This window comes from Octopus bimaculoides, chromosome 11 (assembly GCF_046866305.1).
Source record: "Octopus bimaculoides isolate indiv1 chromosome 11, ASM4686630v1, whole genome shotgun sequence".
In the NCBI taxonomy this organism is placed as follows: domain Eukaryota; kingdom Metazoa; phylum Mollusca; class Cephalopoda; order Octopoda; family Octopodidae; genus Octopus; species Octopus bimaculoides.
In genome coordinates this window covers 62,996,931-63,017,497 of record NC_142938.1, presented here as the reverse complement: position 1 = coordinate 63,017,497, position 20,567 = coordinate 62,996,931, and the positions used below count along the sequence as shown (strand labels likewise).

The 20,567-nt window shown below is 35.1% G+C and overlaps 1 protein-coding gene across 1 annotated transcript in view; it reads left to right on the top strand.

Annotated features, from left to right (window-relative positions):
- The window catches only part of LOC106875733 (uncharacterized), a 320,818-nt gene extending 305,372 nt beyond the window's left edge, over window positions 1–15,446 (top strand). Inside the window, exons 4-6 of the mRNA XM_052971892.2 lie at window positions 1,618–1,789; window positions 8,362–8,952; window positions 14,474–15,446. Of these exons, the coding sequence (XP_052827852.1) occupies window positions 1,618–1,789; window positions 8,362–8,952; window positions 14,474–15,306 (1,596 nt within the window). The 3' untranslated portion in view covers window positions 15,307–15,446. The remainder of the gene's footprint in view (window positions 1–1,617; window positions 1,790–8,361; window positions 8,953–14,473) is intronic.
- The last annotated feature ends 5,121 nt before the right edge of the window (window positions 15,447–20,567 follow it).

Sequence of the window (20,567 nt, the reverse complement as noted above, 5' to 3'; positions counted from 1 at the left end):
TAAAATGTATAATGTTTTTAGAGAAGGAAAAATGAGGACAAGAATAAATGGTAAAATAAAATGCAGAATCATTATCTTCATTGTCACCATCATCATTTAATGTCCAGTTTTCCATGTTTGCATGGGTCAGATGGAATTTGTTGGCATAAGTTTTTCTATGGCTAGATGCCCTTCCTGTCACTAACCTTCACCAGTTTCAAAGCAAGATAATATTTACCCATGCCTGGACATTTTGTTCCACAGAAGATTGGAAAAGATATACAATCTTGCTTGTATGATAATGTTCATTCACATTTACAAGGAGTTTTATTGGTCTCTCGCTCAACTGCATCCCACACATAATAATCAAGGGTGTTGCAGTCTGGGGAGTTAGGTGGCCAGATGTTAGGGGTGCTGTAGTTGCAGAAATTGTCTGACAGCCATGACTGGGTTCTCCTGCTTGTGTGGCATGGTGCAGAATCCTCTTGCCAGACATAGGGTCTTGCCAGACATAGGGTCTTGACTAAGGGCAGCACTACTTACTCCAGGCACTTGATATAGGGCTCTGTGTTGAGTCTGAGGCCATGTGGGAAGAAGAATGGAAGCATAATGTCGCCATCACTAGTGATCACTCCAAACACCATGATGTTGACTGGATGTTTGACTTTTATCACATTCGGTACATGTTTTGGGGACACGGCAAGCCAATGGTTATTCTGTGTGTTCACCATCTGTTTGTATTAGAGCTTCTGTCATGAATTCCAAGCACTACAGCATGTCGTTTCCAAATTTCTGGCAGAGTGAATTGTATCATGGTGCTGTTTTTCTTACAGATGGTGCCCAACTGACCCTACTATACTGTGTAGTTAGTAAAATCCTGTATGTGCAAAGTAAAAATATAAAATGGCAACAATTTACCCATTGCACCCTATACACACACACACACACACACACAATGAGCTTCTTTCAACTTCCATCTACCAAATCCACTCACAAGGCTTTGGTTAGCCCAGATCTATAGAAGACACTTGCTCAAGGTGCATTGCAGTGATATTCAACCAAAAACCTCATGATTAGGCAGTGCTCCAGCATGGCCACAGTCAAATGACTGGAACAAATAAAAGAATAAATTAAAAGAATTAGAAAGCAAGCTTCTTCATCATGTGATCACACCTGTGCTTGAAAAAAAAACTAAAAATAAAAATAAGCAACTAACTCAGAAAAGAGAATGAGTAACATTTATAATCCTTAGAAAGTTAAAGAAGTGATTTTTTTAAATTCTCAATCGCAGAATAATGCTAATATAGCCAGAACAGGATAAACTACCCCTATTTTGCAGAGAAAAGTGTAGGTGGCTAGCTTAATTTGAATTTAATTTATAATCCTATTTTTGCAACTTGTCTTCGGAAAGAAAATTTATACATTGTATGAGAATTATACTACAACTGTAGATTATCCTAAAACATAAAATGTACCTGCAGACAAATGAATATAATAAACCTTATCATAATTAAGAAGCTACAGATGACATGAAAATTATAATGTATGTGTGTTGCTATATATTTAATTGTCATGTATGTTTGTTTTTGTGTGACAATGATGAAATAAGAGTTCTTATAACAACTTTGCATTTTCCAGGTTGGTTGTCTTGCAGAATTGAACAGAGTACTGAAGTTGGCCAATTTCAAAGACCATGAGCAACTACAAGTAGAATTCTGTTCCAACAACTTTTTTGAAATGAAAAACCTGGTTCATGGTTATATGTCTGGAACTATTCTTCCTATGTACCAGGATCTATTCATGGAGCAACGTAAGTACTTTGATTTCATTTATCTTAGGATAAAATAACAATAGTTAAGAAAGAAAGCATCTTACAATACATAAAGCAAAAAAGTTAAATAACCTTTAGATCTTTCAAGCATAAAGGCTTTTCATCAGAAGCAAACTTTCACACAACAATCAACACGGGCAGTAGTGTTGAGACTAACATTTCTTGACTGTTTACTACTGATGAAGGGCTTTTGTGCCTAAAATATAAAGTTTATTAAACATTTTCCTTTACACTGTTGGAAGATCTCTATCTTCAATATTTTGTCATTTAATTTCTTTATCACAATGCTTCAAGCAAGCTGCAATGCTCTTCTTATTATATTAGGGTAGTGTCATTTATAGATTTATTAAATAAAGTTCATCTATACAATGGGCTTCTTTCAGCCTCTATCCACCAAATCTATCTGCAAGGATGTGTGTGTGTGTGTGTACCATTGTCTAGATATCATGTGATGGTTGTAAGCGAGCATCATTTTCATACAAACAAGGTTTTTTGTTTCCACTCTTCCATAGAAAACGTGTCTGGCTATGGGAAAATATTACTTTACTTGGAAACAGGTGAAGGTTGATGACAGGAAGAGCATCCAACTATAGCGAAATTTGCCTCAACAAATTCCATCTGATTCCTGCAAGCACAGGAAACTGGATGTTAAATCAGATAAGGAGGAGGCGGGTGTAAGGTTAATACTTTGTATAGATCAGCAACAGTGGTTGTGAAACAATACAACATCATGTGACATGTGATATAACAGAGTGTGACGTACTGTACATCAGTGTGGAATGGGGGGGGGGGTATAGTAATGTGTAACAGGTGGCAAGGCAGTTTGTAACACCAAATAGTATAGGAGAATGTAATATGCAATACAATAGAATGTGACATACAATGTGGAATGGAGGATCAGTTTACAGTAACATGTAACAGGTAACAAGGAAGTTTGGGATACCATGCAATACAGGGGAGTGTGACATGGGACATTGAAGCTTGTAACACCTGGTAAGGAAGTGTGCAGAATGCAATAGAATGAATTACAAGAATGTGGAATGGAACACATCATGGTATGGTACATCTTACCTCTAAAGGAGCCTCTCTGTCAACTTCGTAGAAATAACAGTCGCCCTCCCTCTCTCTCTCTCTCTCTCTCTCTCTCTCTCTCTCTCTCTCTCTCTTGCTCGTTCTCTTCCTTTCTTTGATAAAAGAAGACTTGGTGCATAATAAGGTCCTAGATATATCACAGCTGAAAAAAAAATGGGTTGACCATATTTGGAATGCTTTTGATGATAGATCTACTCAATCATGTGTGACCTGGGGCTAAATAACAAGAACACCGATTGACCCCTTCCCTTTTCAGGCCAACACAGAACACAATGAATTGAATTGTTTGCTGCAGCATATTTTGATTGTTGCGTGCCCTGCCTACATTCTCAGCTGGGTTCATTGAGTCCATTAATGCTCTTTGTTTCAAGACACACTGTAATACCTGGTGATTTCTCCTCTTCTCCATTCATCCCCTTAACTATTTTTCCACTCTTTCTGCAGAACGTAAAGAAAGGTTAAAATTTTCTATCCACTTTAGCTTTGCATATAAACAAATATTTATTTATAGCAGAAAGTCATTTACTCTTGATAATCCTATCCCTTACAGTTGATAATCCTGTTTCCCGAGTCATAATGAACATTTACCGCATGACATTCTCGAACTGTCTTCATAGGTGCCATTTTGTGTTTCGTGGTATTCTAAGAGATCTTGATCTTTTCTTCTTAAATATTCTCTTTCAAAATTGGTTTGACATTAAAATATATTGATGTTGGCTGCTTTTTATTTTTCTTGTTGACTTTGAAGTTAGGTTGTGGAACCAGTGACCACAAATTTAAACTCCTCCTGCAGCTTCTCAAGTGTACCTGCATGCAGTACAAGACAGCATTACTTAACTTGTCCTTGTATTCTTGGTTGAAAATGTTATTCACATTTCTTTCAGAATTCACTAGATTGTCTTTGGTCGAGGTATCCAGGTGTAAAAATACTTGATCCACTACTTATTCATTTGTGAATATTGTAATTTAAAGAATTTTCTCGCTAATTCTTTAGCTTGCAAATGGATGTTGAAATTTTGCATAGCATAACATATGTTAAAGAGCCAAAAAAAAAATCTGATTTGTTAGTTTTGATAAATTTTCATCTTTATAGCGTTTTATTTTCCTTTTATAAGAAGTCTGACAGTTCACTTAACTGCTACAATTCTTCCTTTTACACTGGAAAATACATAATGAAAGAAAGATAATCATTTACCAAAAATGATTTCCTCTTTAGGCAGAATGCCATTTCTATATAATTCATTCATTCATTTAACCACAGTATACAACTGGTACTTATTTTATTTAATCTTGCTCAGAAATGTATTGAGGTAAAAATCAATAACAGCAAGATCTGAACTCATTATTGAATAACACGAAAGCAGAAGTAGATACAGTAAAACATCTTAGTGTTGCACTCTGTCTCTGTACTAACCCCCACACATCTTCTCCCTGGGTCTTGTAAATATATTGGCGACAGGAAGACTGACAGTGCTTCATTTATATAAGAACTAAGCAAATTCTTCACCAACTCCACCACCTTAATTATTTGTTGTAATAAAAATTATACAATGGATGGAATGAATAACTAATGAATAATACATATTCCCCATCTTGGGGTATATTTACTTCCTGTTGTCTCCTTGCACACGTGCATGCACGCGCACACACACACGTGCATACACACACACACACACACACATACATACATCTTCTGATTTTACAGCAGCCAAATAGATTGATTGTTAGGTCAACAAAGTCAATGTATTGTTAATGCTAGATCTTCTAATTTCTTTCCTTACTGTTGGGAATCCATTAAGAAAACGGCAGAACTCTTGTACTAGAAGTGCTGAGACTAAAATACATTCGGAAAGACATTATGTTAGTTCATCTCTGTAGAAAGTAAATGTCGTCGTCGTCGTCTTCTTCTTCTTCTTCTTCTTCTTCTTCTTCTTCTTCTTCTTCTTCTTCTTCTTCTTCTTCTTCTCCTTCTCCTCCTCCTCCTCCTCCTCCTCCTCCTAATGTTGCTATTTAGGCACAGGCATAGATGAGTGGTTAAAAATTTGCTTCTCAACCACATGGTTTCAGGTTCAGTCCTACTGTATGGCACCTTGGGCAAGTGTCTTCTGCAGTATCCCCCAGATGACCGGTAGAATGTGACAGCTGGACTTGGTTGTTTGTACACTGGCGGTTTGACACGGCTGGATGGACATTGAACCAGTTTTGGCAATAGTACTTTTTGGCACTAGAAGCAAACACACACACACATGTATGTATATGCAGAAATATACATATACATAGAGAGAATGGAAGATAGTGAGACATTACAATTTATTTTTTGAACACAAGTGACATAAACAGCCATCTATTTTTTCATACACATAGAGATAAATATGGTGACACATAGACAGAGAGGGGGGGTGAGGGGGAGAGAATGAGAGAAACATTAAAATGTTTAATGTCAAATAAGTCAGCATTGGATCAGTGATGCCAACAGGTGGTGCCAAAATGGCTGTGCCATAACTGCCCAATGCTATAACTGTGAATTTGATAGATAGATGTGTCCTCTGTGTGTGTGTGTGATCACATGCACAGGAGTGTTCATCATTATTATTATCATCATTTAATGTTCAATGCTGGTATGGGTTGGGTGGTTTAACAGAAACCATTGTGTGCAGGGTCTGCTTTTGCATGGTTTTTATGACTGGATGCCCTTCTTTATAGCGTGGACTGGGTGCTTTTTTTTTTGTGCCACCTGCACTATTGAGACCATCATGCAATTTTCAGCAGGACTACTAACCCTGGGGGTAAGTAGCAGGGACTCAGCTTCATGCTAAGAGACAAGGGGATTACTGTGAGGTGGGGTAGAGTGGGTTTCTGCTGATTGATGTGCATGGCTACTCACCTAGTATTCAAAAAGAAAAAAGAAATTGCTTGTATTCAGCATTTTGCATGAAAAAGTCCTGAGCTACAAACAGTGATCATCATCATCATCATCATCATTATCATCATTTAAATCCAGTTTCCATGCTGGCATGGGTTGGACGGTTTGACTGAGGGCTGGCGAGCCAGAAGGCTGCACCAGGCTCCAATCTGATATGGTAAAGTTTCTACAGTTGGATGTCTTTCCTAACATCAACCACTCTGAGAGTGTAGTGGGTGCTTTTACATGCCACCAGCACGAGGGCCAGTCAGGCAGTACTGGCATCGGCCACACTCAAGTGGTGCTTTGTCCATAAAAATAAAAAATGAAAATAAGCAACTAAATAAAAGGAAAGATAGTGTAATATTTATAGTCTCATTTTTGCCACTTATCTTCAGAAAGGAAGCTTATATGCTGTATGAGAATTATAGCAATTCACTGATCATTGACATTCCCACTCAATCATCTGCAAGCTCTGTGCTTTAAAGATGAATGAATGGAAGCCTCTTGCTTAAAAAACAGGTAAGGTTTAGCAACAGAAAGTGCACCCAACTGTAAAACAATGCCTCAGTACTATGTATTTATCATCATTATTGTCATCAACATTTAACGTCCACTTTACCGTGCTAGCATGGGTCAGATTGAATTTGTTGAGGCAAATTATTCTAAGGCTGGATGCCCTTCCTGTTGCCAATAGATTTGTTTCCAAGTAAGTTAGTATTTCCCATGGCCAGACACATTTTTCACAGATGACCACGTGGTTGGGAAGCAAGCTTCTCGACCACTCAGCCACATCTGGTTGAAAATGTTTAGTACTCATTTTATTTGTCCAACAAACCTTTGTCCCATTCTTCAAACATCCCTTAAAGCTTAATATGAAAGGTGATAGAAACCCCTGTTCTTGGGTCAGTTGTCTAAGATGGCAATATGGTAGTAACATTAAGGGTATGAGCAAATGAATTGTATTGACTGAAGTAGGCAAACCAGGTATCTTAAACCAAGGAGTATTAAGGATTTCAAGATACATCAGACTATCCTTTATTATTATTATTATTATTATTATTATTATTATTATTATTATTATTATTATTATTATTATTATTATTATTATCATTATTATTATTATTATTGAGTGAGAGAGCAGTACATGCCATCAAAGTGACACTGGGGTAAAATATATGAAGCCCATTATACCCGTCATGACTACTCGTCTGATAAAGATACACCAGGCACATGCATCTCAACCATATGTGCATGACATGGTGATCTCATATCAAGATAAACAGTGCATGACCTTGCAGGTGGGGCCCAGTTAGAATTTTCTTTAGGTCGAGTAGCCCTTCCCACTCAAACGGTCCTTGAATAAGGGTTGTTTAAGGATGTTCAATGAAACACTCATGTTTCCATAGGTGAATTATTCAGAACCCTCTCAACACATGACTATGATGCTTTCTCATTACTTCTGCTTGTGATCAGAGATGCACATATCATCAGCCACTAAGGGACATGCTCAACTGGTTAAAGTCAAACAACTGACATGCAAATCTGGTTTTGAACAGAATGTTTTCTGTAGCCCATCTTTTACACCAAGACAAAACAATGTACATGATAACACTTCCAATTAGTTAAGATCAGGAGCCATGAGAGCTGGTGCCTGGTACTGCATCATGGGCATTTATTGCTATTATTATTATTATTATTATTATTATTATTATTTTGAATTTAATGTTTCTTTTTAAAAATACTTGTTTTTATTTATATGCAGAAAAATGTACCAACTCAGTTGTTACATCACAATATGCTTGCTTTAATGGCTGCTCTTTCTGCAGTCTCTTTTGCAGTCTCTTCTTCAAACTCATTACGTTTTGAGTTCAAATCCACTGAGGGGTCAATAATATCAACTATTTCCCTTCTACTAAAATTGCTAGCCTTGTACCAAAATTTGAAATATTACTACTATGACGACAGCAACTGCTACAATTAGTATTATTATTATTATTATTATTATTATCATTATTATTATTATCATCAGAGTAAAAAAAAACAAAATTATAACAAAGACTAACACTGGAATTTTAAATTCCCAGTGGAAAATAATTCACTTACATTGTTAATGATCTTAACAAAAGTATGAATGTCACAACTTCCTTGTTGCTATTCTTAAAGAACCATTGTTGTCAGCATCAGCTTCTCAGCCATTGTTAATATCAGCATGATAATTATTTCTATGCAATATTTGTATGTCACAGAAATGTGATAAATGTAAATTAACACTTTACAGTAATGTAAAGTTCCATTAACATCACTTCAAATTGTGCATTTTGCTGCACCAAATGCATTTGTATCAAATGATTGTTCTCTTTATGACTGCTTTACAGCAATATGCAGCATTTATTGCATGCAGCCAGTAAAGTTTTGTTTGTTTTTTTTTGGGGGGGGGGTGCTTGTCATTTGTCAAGAAATATATTTTGAAAAATATATTTTTTTAAAAAATCATTTGTTTTTAATAATTTAAACTGATAATTGTTTCTTAATTTTTTTTTTCTTGTTTTTACAGAATTTGTTTGCCCAAGTATTGGATTTTATGAATTTTTACACTTGAATTATCTGCAGCAGATTCTATCTTGGCAAAAAGAAAGTGGTTGTTTTGGTATAATGCCACCAGTGAAACCTAAAAACCTCAAAGAGAATTTCTTTACCAATAAAAAGTTTGAGGAATATTATTATGATCAGAATGATGCAAGTATAAAAGATAAGACAGAAATGAAGGAGCCGAAACCTCTGAATTTTCCAGAACACAAGGCTGCTTCCATTCGTTTTGTAAATAGATTAACAGCTCCTACAGGAATCCTAAACATTGTGAAAACTATAACAAACAAACCCCAAAATTTATTAATACAACCAATGCCAGCTAAACTTGTACAGAAAATCTCAAATAATAAACTTTCTGACATTGGTGTAGACCCGTTGAAGCCCATTTTAATGAATGCATCCCATAAACCAGACAAAAATGTTGCTATTGTGAATTTACAAGACTCAAATAAAGTAAAAAATCAAAGTGAAATCCATTTACAGCTTGTGCAACCCATGGATCAGAGGATTAAACCACAAGCTCAGCGTAGACTTCTGATGGAAAAAGAGCTAAGTGGTAAGTTATCATTGTTGTTGAGTGTCTTTTTAAGATATCTGTGTACTAATTCCACTCCAATATTTTACATCTCTGTGTGTTCTTTCACAAAAACCTGCATCTCAGATCCATGTTCTAACACTTCTATATTTCACTGTTCCTATATTAACTGTTTCTTATTCATTATCTCTCTCTTAGATATCATGATTGTATCTGTGTTTGTTGTGGAGGCATGAGGCTTAGGAGTTAGGGTATTCAACTCATGAAGTGAGTTTGATTCTTGACTGTGCATTGTGTTCTTGAGCAAGACACTTTGTTTCATGCTGCTCCAGTTCATTCATCTGGCAAAGATGAATAATACCTGTATTTCAAAGGGCCAGTCTTATCAAATTCTTTGTTATGCTGAATCTCCCTGAGAACTTACATTAAGGATTCATACGTCTGTGGAGTGCTCAGCCACTTGCATGTTACAGATCAACTAGAACCCTCATCATCATAACCAATGAAGCCCCAGTTTGTTTGTTTTTTTATGTGGCTGTATCTCTCGGTAACTCTATTGTGTATGGTTGTATGTCTCAATGGTAGGACTGAATGTGTAAGTTTATGTCTTAGTAATAGAATGAATTGTTGTGTAACTAACAGTATGTTTCACTAAAATGGACTGAGTGAGGATGTACGAGGGTGAATCAAAAAGTAATGCCATTTTGTTTAGGACAGGTATAATTACCAACACAGGAACATGTATCATACATCAAAATGAAGTTGGTCCTCTGTGGATCACATCCCTACTTCTCAACATAGTCACCGTTTCTCTCAATAGCAATGTTCCACCTTCGAATGAGAGCATGTATCCCTGCCCCATAAAATTCAGTTTACTGTTCTTTGAGCCACTTCTTCATTACAGTTTACACTTCCTTGTCACTGGACTATCCTCGTTACTGGACTTTTATCTCTTTGGCCTCATGAAAGAGGGTTTGAGAGGCAAACATTTTTCCAGTGACGAGGAAGTGAAATCTGTAGTGAAGAGGTGGCTCAAAGAACAGTCAACAGAATTTTACAGAACAGGGATATATGCTCTCATTCGAAGTTGGAACATTGCTACTGAGAGAAACAGTGACTATGTTGAGAAGTAGGGATGTGCTCCATAGAAGACCAGCTTCACTTTGATGTATGATACATATTACTGTGTTGGTAATTATACTTGTCCTAAACAAAATGGCATTACTTTTTGACTCACCCTCATATGTCTCAGTAAACGGACTGAGTGTGACTGTATATATCAGTAAATGGACTGACTTAAGATCTATGCCTCACTAAATGGACTGAGTGTAACTGTATGACTCAGTAAATGGACTGAGTGAGGCTCTGTGTCTCACTAAATGGACTGAGTAAGGCTGTATGTCTCACTAAATAGACCATGTTATCCAATTTCAGATTCCAGATAGTATTTCATTTATCTCACTTAACTTCTCATTTACCTATGAAATCAAGGCAGTTTTATAGGTAATCCATCACTTCCTTACATTATGCATTTAAAACCTTTTCCTCAAAACCTTAAGGAAAACAGATGAATTCCTTCAGAGTTGAGTAGCTGAGGTGTGGAATTTTTGATGCATGCTGCTTCATTTATTTATGTGAATGTCCAGATTTATAGAATTGGATGAGAGAATAACTGTAAAAAATTGTCCAACAAATTTTCTCTGAATTATCTCAAAATTGGTGATGTCTTGTTTCTGAGCATTTTACAGTTAGAACTATTTTATATCTGACATCATCATCATCATCATCATCACTGCTGCCTCTGCTGCTGCCTTCATCTTCCTGGTGCTGTTTCCTCTTCCTTCTTCTTCTTCTTCTTCTCATTATCATTTAACATCCATATCCCATGCTGCCATAGGTTGAACAGTTTAATAGAATCTGATGGGCTCAAGGACTACATTATGCTCCAGTGTGTCTGCTTTCACATGGATTCGATAGCTGGATGCTCTTCGAATGCTAAATGCTTCACAGCATGCAGTGGGTGCTGTTAACTCATGCTGCCAACACTAGTGAGGCCAACATGCAGTTTGCAAGACTATTAACCCCAGAGTGTGGTAGGGAACAACTTTATACCTGAGAATATTGTGCCCTTTTACTCTTTGGCTAGTTTCGGCTTGAGAGTTATAGCCATGCTGGGGCCTCTATCAGTCAAGGATAACTATTCAGCTGCAAGCCTAGGTAAGATTTTTTTGAGGAAAACTGGCATGATTGTGTAATTAAGAAGTTTGCTTCCCAATCACATGGCTTTAGGTTCAGTCTCACTATGTACCTTGGTATCTTCTATTATAGTCCCAGGCTGACGAGGCCTTTTGAGTGGATTTAGATGATGGAAACTGAAAGAAGCCCATGGTGTGTGCTTACTTTCATACTGCATGATAGTTGTAAATGATAGTATCACTGCCATACAGGCAATGTCATTCAATTTGAATAGTCTGCAAAAACATGTCTGGCCAGGAAGATGTATTACCTTGCCTGGATAGAGGTAAGGGTTGGCAACAGGAAAGACATCTGGCCGTAGAAAATCTGTATCAACAAATCCTGCCCAGCTCATGCAAACATGGAAAAGTGAACATTAAAACGATGATGGTAGTGGTGGTGGCAGCAGCGGCACCTGGTTGTTGTTCATGCATGCAAGTTTCCCTTCCCCATACCACCAATGTCATTCAAAAGAAAAGACAGCCAAACTTATACCAATACAACTTGGCATCAGTGTCACCACAGGTGTTGCTATCAGAATGAAAAGAGCCAAAACAGATCCCACATTTTGCTCAACTTTCTAATTGTTCCATCAATTCACCAATCTGGATTGGTACTTTTTTTTATCAATTCTGAAAGGATGAATGGTAAAGTTGATCATGGCAGAATTTGAACTCAGAGCACAAAGATTAAGAACAAACACTACAGGTATTTTATCCAAAACTCTAATTACTCGGTCACTTCCCTGCTTTGCCTGATAGACAATAACCATGTCACTGATTCACCTTATATAGGCATAAGTTTTCAATGAGGAGAGGCAAAGATTATGTAGTATTGATCCTTTCCTAACATAACTGAAGTGAATGCTTAGTGGTATATAGGCCTATGATCAAAAACGTCCCGTCCATGACCATTCCATCTTTCATTCACAGAAGGTATCTCTAGGACAACATTATCCAATGTGTCTTCTTTTCTAAGCTGGTAGAATGTAATTCAAAAATGATTTGGTTGCTATCTCTAGCAGTTTCAGTGTCCATATGGAGGCTCCCTTTTTGGCTCATGAAGTAAATTGAAATATCAAAGTCTCAGAATCAAAATCAAGCAATGGATTTGGCTTGCTGTGGAATTATCTAATTCTTTGGCTTATTGTGGAATTGTCTAATTCTTTGTCTTGCTGTGGAATTATCTAACTCCAAGTCTTATTTCACCAAATTTACATTGCTTAAATGATATTATTAAATGATAATGATAACACTGAATTAAGACAAGAAATAAAAAAAAAAAGATTTATTTTATCTCTCTTGAATTTTCCAAATTTCTAAATTCTTATGATGTAGACAACATACAACGCCACTAGTAAGAACACACCTAAAATTGATGGAGAAATTTAAAGGATTGCTTTGGTAGAATGGTAGAACATTTTTCATGTTTACAAAAGACATAGGTTCAAGTCCCACAAGAGGCCTTCAACATTTTCCACCTAAAGGTTTTTGAACCCAATATTTACATGCTATTATCTATACCGAGCCAGCAGAATCATAAGCATGTTGGACAAACTGCTAAGTAGCATTTCATTCTTCTTTATGTCCTGAGTTCAAATTCTGCCAAGGTTGACATTGTCTTTCATCCTTCCAGGGGCAATGAACTAAGTACCCAACTGTAAAACAGTGCCTCAGTACTATGTATTTATCATCATTATTGTCATCAACATTTAACGTCCACTTTACCGTGCTGGCATGAGTCAGATAGAATTTGTTGAGGCAAATTATTCTAAGGCTGGATGCCCTTCCTGTTGCCAATAGATTTGTTTCCAAGTAAGTTAGTATTTCCCATGGCCAGACACATTTTTCACAGATGACCACATGGCTGGGAAGCAAGCTTCTCAACCACTCAGCCACATCTGGTTGAAAATGTTTAGTGCTCATTTTATTTGTCCAACAAACCTTTGTCCCATTCTTCAAGCATCCCTTAAAGCTTAATGTGAAAGGTGATAGAAACCCCTGTTCTTGGGTCAGCTGTCTAAGATGGCAATGGTAGTAACATTAAGAACAAACTACTAAGTAGCATTTCATTCTTATTTATGTCCTGAGTTCAAATTCTGCCATGGTTGACTTTGCCTTTCATCCTTCCAGGGGCATTGAAATAAGTACCAGTTGAGCACGGGGGTCGATGTAATTGACTAGCTCCAACCCCCAAAAGTTCGGGTTTTGTACCTGTAATAGAAAGGATTATTTATAACTTTAACTACTTCTAGTTCCACTGTTAAAAAAAAAGAACTTGATTTATTTCATCTCTCGAAGTTTCTATATTCTTATGACATAAATATTAACATTGTTTAACCATCATTAAGCTCCATATTTTTTAAATTAGACATATTTATAGTTAAAAATTATATTTATAATAGTGGTTTCAAATTTTGGCACAAGGCCAGCAATTTCAGAGGAGTAGGTAGATGTCGATTACATCGACCCCAGTGCTTATTTTATTGACCCTGAAAGGATAAAAGGCAAAATCGACCTCAGTGGAATTTGAACTCAGAACATGAAGACAGACCAAAACATCACTAAGCATTTTGCTTGGCATGCTAACAATTTTGTCAGCTCGCCACCTCAATAACAACAACAATAATAATAATAATAATAATAATAATAATAATAATAATAATAATAATAATAATAATAATAGTAGTAGTAGTTACTTAACTAGAATACAAATAGTTTGGATGATATATATTGGTATGTTTTGGATTCCAGTGCCATTAATAGGGTTTATCTCAGTAATTATCAGTGGCTCATAGAGGAGCTTCAGTTCAACATTGCAGTTATACAATATTTCAAAAAAGGATGAAAGGTCCTTCCTGTGCCATAGGCTCATAAGTCTGGTTTCCCAGATTCTGTGGTGCATCTACTCCCCACTAGATGGGATATCAGACCATTACAGGATAATGCATTTTTGTCAGCTAAGAGGACTAGAACAATGTGAAATGAAATACCTTGCTCAAGAACTCAGCACATTGTCCAGTCAAGGAAGTGAAATGATAATCATGTGATTATGAGTGCTATACCTTAGTCATTAAGCCACTTGCCTCCATCAAATGATCCAAAGGTCCTTCCCAAGCCATCTACGCACACACATCTATATGCATCTAAGTAACATCTATGCAACAACAACATCCCTGTACATACAACTCTATAAATGTATACACAAACACAAATCTGTACATATGCACACTTCATAACTATTTACTTAAAACTATTTCCTGTCTCTATGCAATAATGGTACTTAAATGTCATTTTTCTCTTTGTAGGTGGCTGTCTGAGTCACAAGACTGCTGTTGCCAGTGGAGCTTTGGTGATTTACTTAAACTTCTTGCTTCACCACAGTCTGGATCAGCTGAACCATTCTGATACTGTTTGGCATTCAGTGAACCAGCGTCTTTTGTTAAATACTGCTTCAAAAACCACCACCAATTCCTTGCCTCCAATACTTCAGCCTGGCCAGTTAAAGAAGGTTCAGCCAGTTTTTCCCAATGAACAGAAACCAGTACCATTGGGTGTTGATTCCAGTTCCTTTGTCCAACAAGAAACTGTCATTAAGAAAAGCTTCCAAGAACCAGTTCTTGGAGACATGGGAATAGACAGAGATAATAAAAAAGACGGCGTCCAGGAAGATGACTATGAAGAGTATGAAAATGATAAGTTTCTGAATGAAAATTACAGAGACAAGAAAGTGGTCCATTTTGGCAATAATAAAGAATCATTGAAAGCCTTGGATGAAAATGGTGACGGTTATGATGACGACAGCCTAGATGAGGAAGATGAAGATGGTGACTACACTTACTATGATGAAAATGAAGAAGATACCGCACGTCAGGAAAAAATAAACAAGCAACAAAAATTCTTGCAAAATTTGGCACCTGACAAGAAACAAATTTTACCTCGAATTGCACGTAACTCTGGTTTTCATGGACGATCTTCGCAGGAAAACCAAGAGACTTTTGGAAATAATTCCTCACCGACAGGAATTATTTTAATTACAGTAGTTTTCATAATAACTGTTTTACTTTTACTTATGTATAGATTTATCAAAAAACGAAGAATTCATATCAGATATAACCCTAGGACATTTCTGAAATTATAAACCATTTGAGAAGAAAAGACTTTGGTAGATAATTTTTGATAAATGGGTGTCTGGTACATTTTATTTTATTTTATTTTATTTTATTTCAAATCCCTTCCATGCTCCACACCTCCTGTGTTAGCCCCCTCCCTCCCACCCAATCTACCATCACCTCCTCCCCACATGACTACCTTTCTTTCTAAACTTCTCTCAGTTGTGTTGAACTCTACTCAAATTTATTTGTCTCTAGTTGATGCCATTCTTTGATTATAAGAGGCCATGGGTGTTTGAGATTGATTCTGGGTGCATGCATATGTGTATTGGCAGTGTCATATCTTTACACACACATACACACACACACACACACACACACACACACACACACATATATATATGTATATGTGTGTTTGTGTATATATATATATAGCAAGAAAAAGTTGTCTTAGAATCCATAATTCAGAAAGATATGTACTCATATATTTTGGTATATTAATCAAAATATACAGTATTATAGATCCATAATAGCTAATCTTACCAATCAGTTTTGCACAGGGTATTAAGTAAGACACAGATTATCTTAATACCTGCGCTCATTAGAGATGGTCAGTATGGAAACAAGAAAGAACAGTTGCTATTTTCTCCATATCAGACACCTCTGATGAGCACAATTATTAGATCTAATTACCTAATATCCTGTGTGGAACTTATTAGTAAGATCAGCTAATATGGATCTAGAACACTGTGTACTTTGTTTAATATATATATATATATATCAAATAAAAAGGAATTAATAAAACTGAGCTGGATCCTCAATCATCATTTGATCAAATACTGGCTAATAGGGTGTATAGAAGTGGACAATTTCCATAAAGGAAGCCATTCATACAGACTAAAGGAGTATAGAACACTAAGTCCAAGAATGGAATTTATGGTAATTACATTTATTCCTTACTTATGCACACTTCAACAATAAATGGAAAATATATTTTTACATGACCATTATATTCTCGAAAAATATATATATTATAGGTATTGTTGAAATGCACATGACTAAGGAATATATGTAATACTGTAAATTCTGTTCCTGGACTTAATATCTTTGTATATAGTCTCTAAGAATTCCATATATGTCAGTCAGTTTTACATCAGGTAATCGGACAATTTTTTTCCATACCTGCCACTTCTGATGAACACAGTTGTTAGGTAATTTTCTGATTACCTAATATCCAGTGCAAAACCAATTGGTAAGATCAGCTGTAATGGATCTATAATACTGTATACTTAAACTAATATATATGTGTGTAGTTTTTGCACCAATGTATCAATATGGTTTACATATAGGTTTCACAACTCAGCTACAATTACATTTAATCCCTTTAGAAGTATGTGCAACACCAAATAAGCAGAAGAAGAAATACAAAGAAAAAGTATCCCTTTTTTTCCTTGCATTTTTTTAAAATTTTTATTCTAATTCAGTAAATATGTATTTGTGCCTATATTTTTATATGTACTGTCTCAGTAATATCTCCTTAAAAACACTTGACTGAAGTCTGTTGGGATCTGTCGGTTTGTTTTACACTCGTACTTCTAAAGTATAGAATTATGGAATTAATAACAATCTGTTTGATTGCACAAACTAACTGATGCTATTTCTTATACTGTGTATATATGTTTGTATGTGTAAATGCATCTGTACATATGTGTATGAGTATCTATGTATATATATGTATGTGTGTACATAAATATATATATATATATATATATATATATATATATATATATATGTGTGTGTATATGTATATATATAATAATGGGTAAAATCAATAATAATTTTACCAGTGCAGAAATAAAAACCTTATAGGTAAATTTTACAAAATATTTTATAATTATATACATAATTATAACAAGAGATCAGCTTTATGCCTCACCACACACTACAAGAAATAGACACTAAAGTCCTTTTTACTACCTTTAGGACTTTAGCATCTATTTCTTGTGCTGCGTGGTGAAGCATAAAGCCAATCCCTTGTTATAATTATGTATATAATTATAAAATATTTATATACATACACACATATATATATATATATATATATATATATATATATATATATATATATATGTGTGTGTGTATATATATATATATATATATATATATATATATATATATACACACACACACAAATATATGCTTGTGTGTGTCTGTCTGTCTGTCTGTGTGTCTATAGTTGTCTCAGAAAGCTTCTTGGAACTAAACATGAAACTATCAGTTGTTCATATCTTTATAATGTGTCATTAAATGATACATACATACATATATATATATATATATATATATATATATGAGAGGTTAACAAGATTACTTCCTCACAAGGTTGGTCCTGTTATGTGGCATCCCAGGCAATGTCTTTTACTGTAGTCTTGAGTCGACCCAAATTTTGTAAGTGAAATTATGTAGACTGGAAGTGCATGTTTATGTCTGTTGGAACAACCATATCTGTAATTCAAAGAGCCAGTTTTGAAACACTATGCTGATTCTTCATGAGAATTTCATTAATGGCAAACATATTTGTGGAATATTCAGCCACTTCCTTGACAGGAAGGGCATCCAACCTTAGAAAACCTGCCTCGACAAATTCTGTCTGATCCATGCAAGCATAGAAAAGTGGACATTAAAAATATAATGTTAACAATAGTGTACCTTTTCTGGTTGGGCTATTCATCTTAGACATTTTATTATTATTATTATTATTATTATTCAGTAGTTTTATTTTTGTAGCGTGCTTTCACTTCACTACCGAGTGTAGCTCTGTGTGCCTTGGGTATGTGCTGTGGTTTGTTGTGATGCTCTTATGGTTACTGTATTGAAAGTGTTTTGCATAGGATGTGTGAAGTGCCCAGTAGTGCAATTTTCTGTATGTTATATATACTTGTAAGTCCTGGTGTTTTTGTTATGTATTTGTCTGAATATTTTTTTATTATACCTAAGGCACCCACTATGATAGGAATTGTTTCTGTTTTTAGATTCCACATTCGAGTTACCTCTATTTCCAGGTCTTTGTATTTTGAAAGTTTCTCCATTTCACCTGGGATCTTACCTAGGTGTTTCTGACATCCCTTTTTTTATCATACCTAGGTCACGTACAATAACAGGAACAGTTCTCGCTTTAAGATGCCACATCTTTTGTATTTCAATTTCTAGGTCCTTATATTTACTTCACTTGTCAAATTCCTTTACAGATATATTTCTATCAGTGGGAACACTTACATTGATTAGCCTACAAGTGTTTTCTTCCTTGTCTTTAATAATTATGTCTGGTCGATTAGCCTGGATCATTCTGTCTGTGTTGACTAGAAAATCTCAGAGGATAGTGATATTTTACCTTCAGCGATTTTGTAGTGATAACATATTTTCCAATGTAAAATATGTATTATTGTTGTTGTTTTTGTTGTTGTTGTTATTATTATTATTATTACTGAATGTATTTTTCCATCAAGTCTTACAATTTTCAGTTATAAAGTTTAAAACTTTCTGGGTTATCAGTAATGTTGCTAAGGGGTGTCACAATATTTTCTACAAAATAATAGTATTTCTAATTGTTAGAAGGCAATATCTGGTATCCTAACAAGCATTGTTAAACACACTAAAGTTGATCATGGTGCCAGCTTTAAAAATGGTTGCAAATCACTGCTTTTATTCTAACATCTTACATTTGGACAGTATGTATGTTTGTGTGTGCATGAGAGAGAAAATGCAGGTCTCTTTCTCTTTGTCTTCTTCCTCCTCTCACTATCTATTAAGCTATATATACATACATAAATATGTATGTATATTGTATGCAAAATGTCTCATGTTACCATTCTGTGTGTCTTAACCCTCTTTTGTCAGACGGTCCCAATCCCCTTACTAATTCTTTAGCTTTCGTCTCCTCTACCAGAGGTTTCCCACGGTTTCCATTTTTTTTTTAAACTGTCACGGGCTCATTTTACAAATGGCCAAACCTTTTTCTCTTGTTTCATATTTTTAAACTTTTATTTTACTACATCTCATATACAATACAGATTGTATGTTTGGCTATCCCCTATAGTGAGTGTATGAGGCACATCAACTAAATTTCACTAAATTTTGTTGTCAATAAGATACTCTAGAAACGCCTTGAATTTTTTTTTTTTTCAGTGGTTGGGTGGCGGTCATTTTACTTTTTTTTTTTTTCTGTCTATAAACACATAATTTATTTCGCATGTAGAAGAATTCTCCACATTGTTAAATGCAGAATACTGTTGAAGAACAAAATAAAGAATGGGGAAAAAAAGAAAAAAAAAATCTTACAAAAATCAAAAATAAGAAATCTGAATTTCAAGGACCGGTTGTTGTTTTTTTAATTTTTTTTGTGTTTTTTTTTTTCAAAAAAATTAATTGAAATTCTGTAATCTTCCGATGCCATCTACTTTTCAGTTGATACTGAAATATTTTGCTACAAACACATGTATATGTATACACACACACACACACACACACACATATATATATGCTTACACAATATCCATGACGTATTTAGACCCTCGACTCCATAAATCGTGAACGAATCAAAAGTGGGGCAGTACTCCCTCTCCCCCCTCCTTTTTTTTTTTATATCCTGGCCTTCATTCAAAAAATACTGTGTAATGCTGAGTTGCAGTCCCAATGTTTGTGATATACAGATCTCAACTTTGTACGTGTCTCATTTCTATATAGACACCTTCGTTTCTTCTGTGACTGACTTCACTAAAGATTTTATAAAATTGCTGCTTCAACATCACACATACAGATGCAGACAAATGCACATGGACACACACACACATACACATACACACACACACACATATTATAAATATATATATATATACACATGCACACACATACACATATATACACACACAACATACGTATATATTTATATATATATATTCACACACACTCATGCAAACACATAATCATGTGTCTGTGTGTGTGTTTATATATATATATATATATATATATATATATATATATATATATATATGGGTATGTATGTATGTATGTATATATGTGCATGTGTATATGTATGTGTGTATGTTTGTATGTTAATATCATACCTACCTACACACATCTGCAATGATTTCATAATAAATTTTTCATTTTCACGTTGTTGTTGTTGTTTCTTTATTTCTTCTTCTTCTTCTTACCACCATCATCATCATCATCATTATTATTTCTATACGTTTCTATGTCAACAACCTGTCTGAAAGTTTCACAAGTTGGA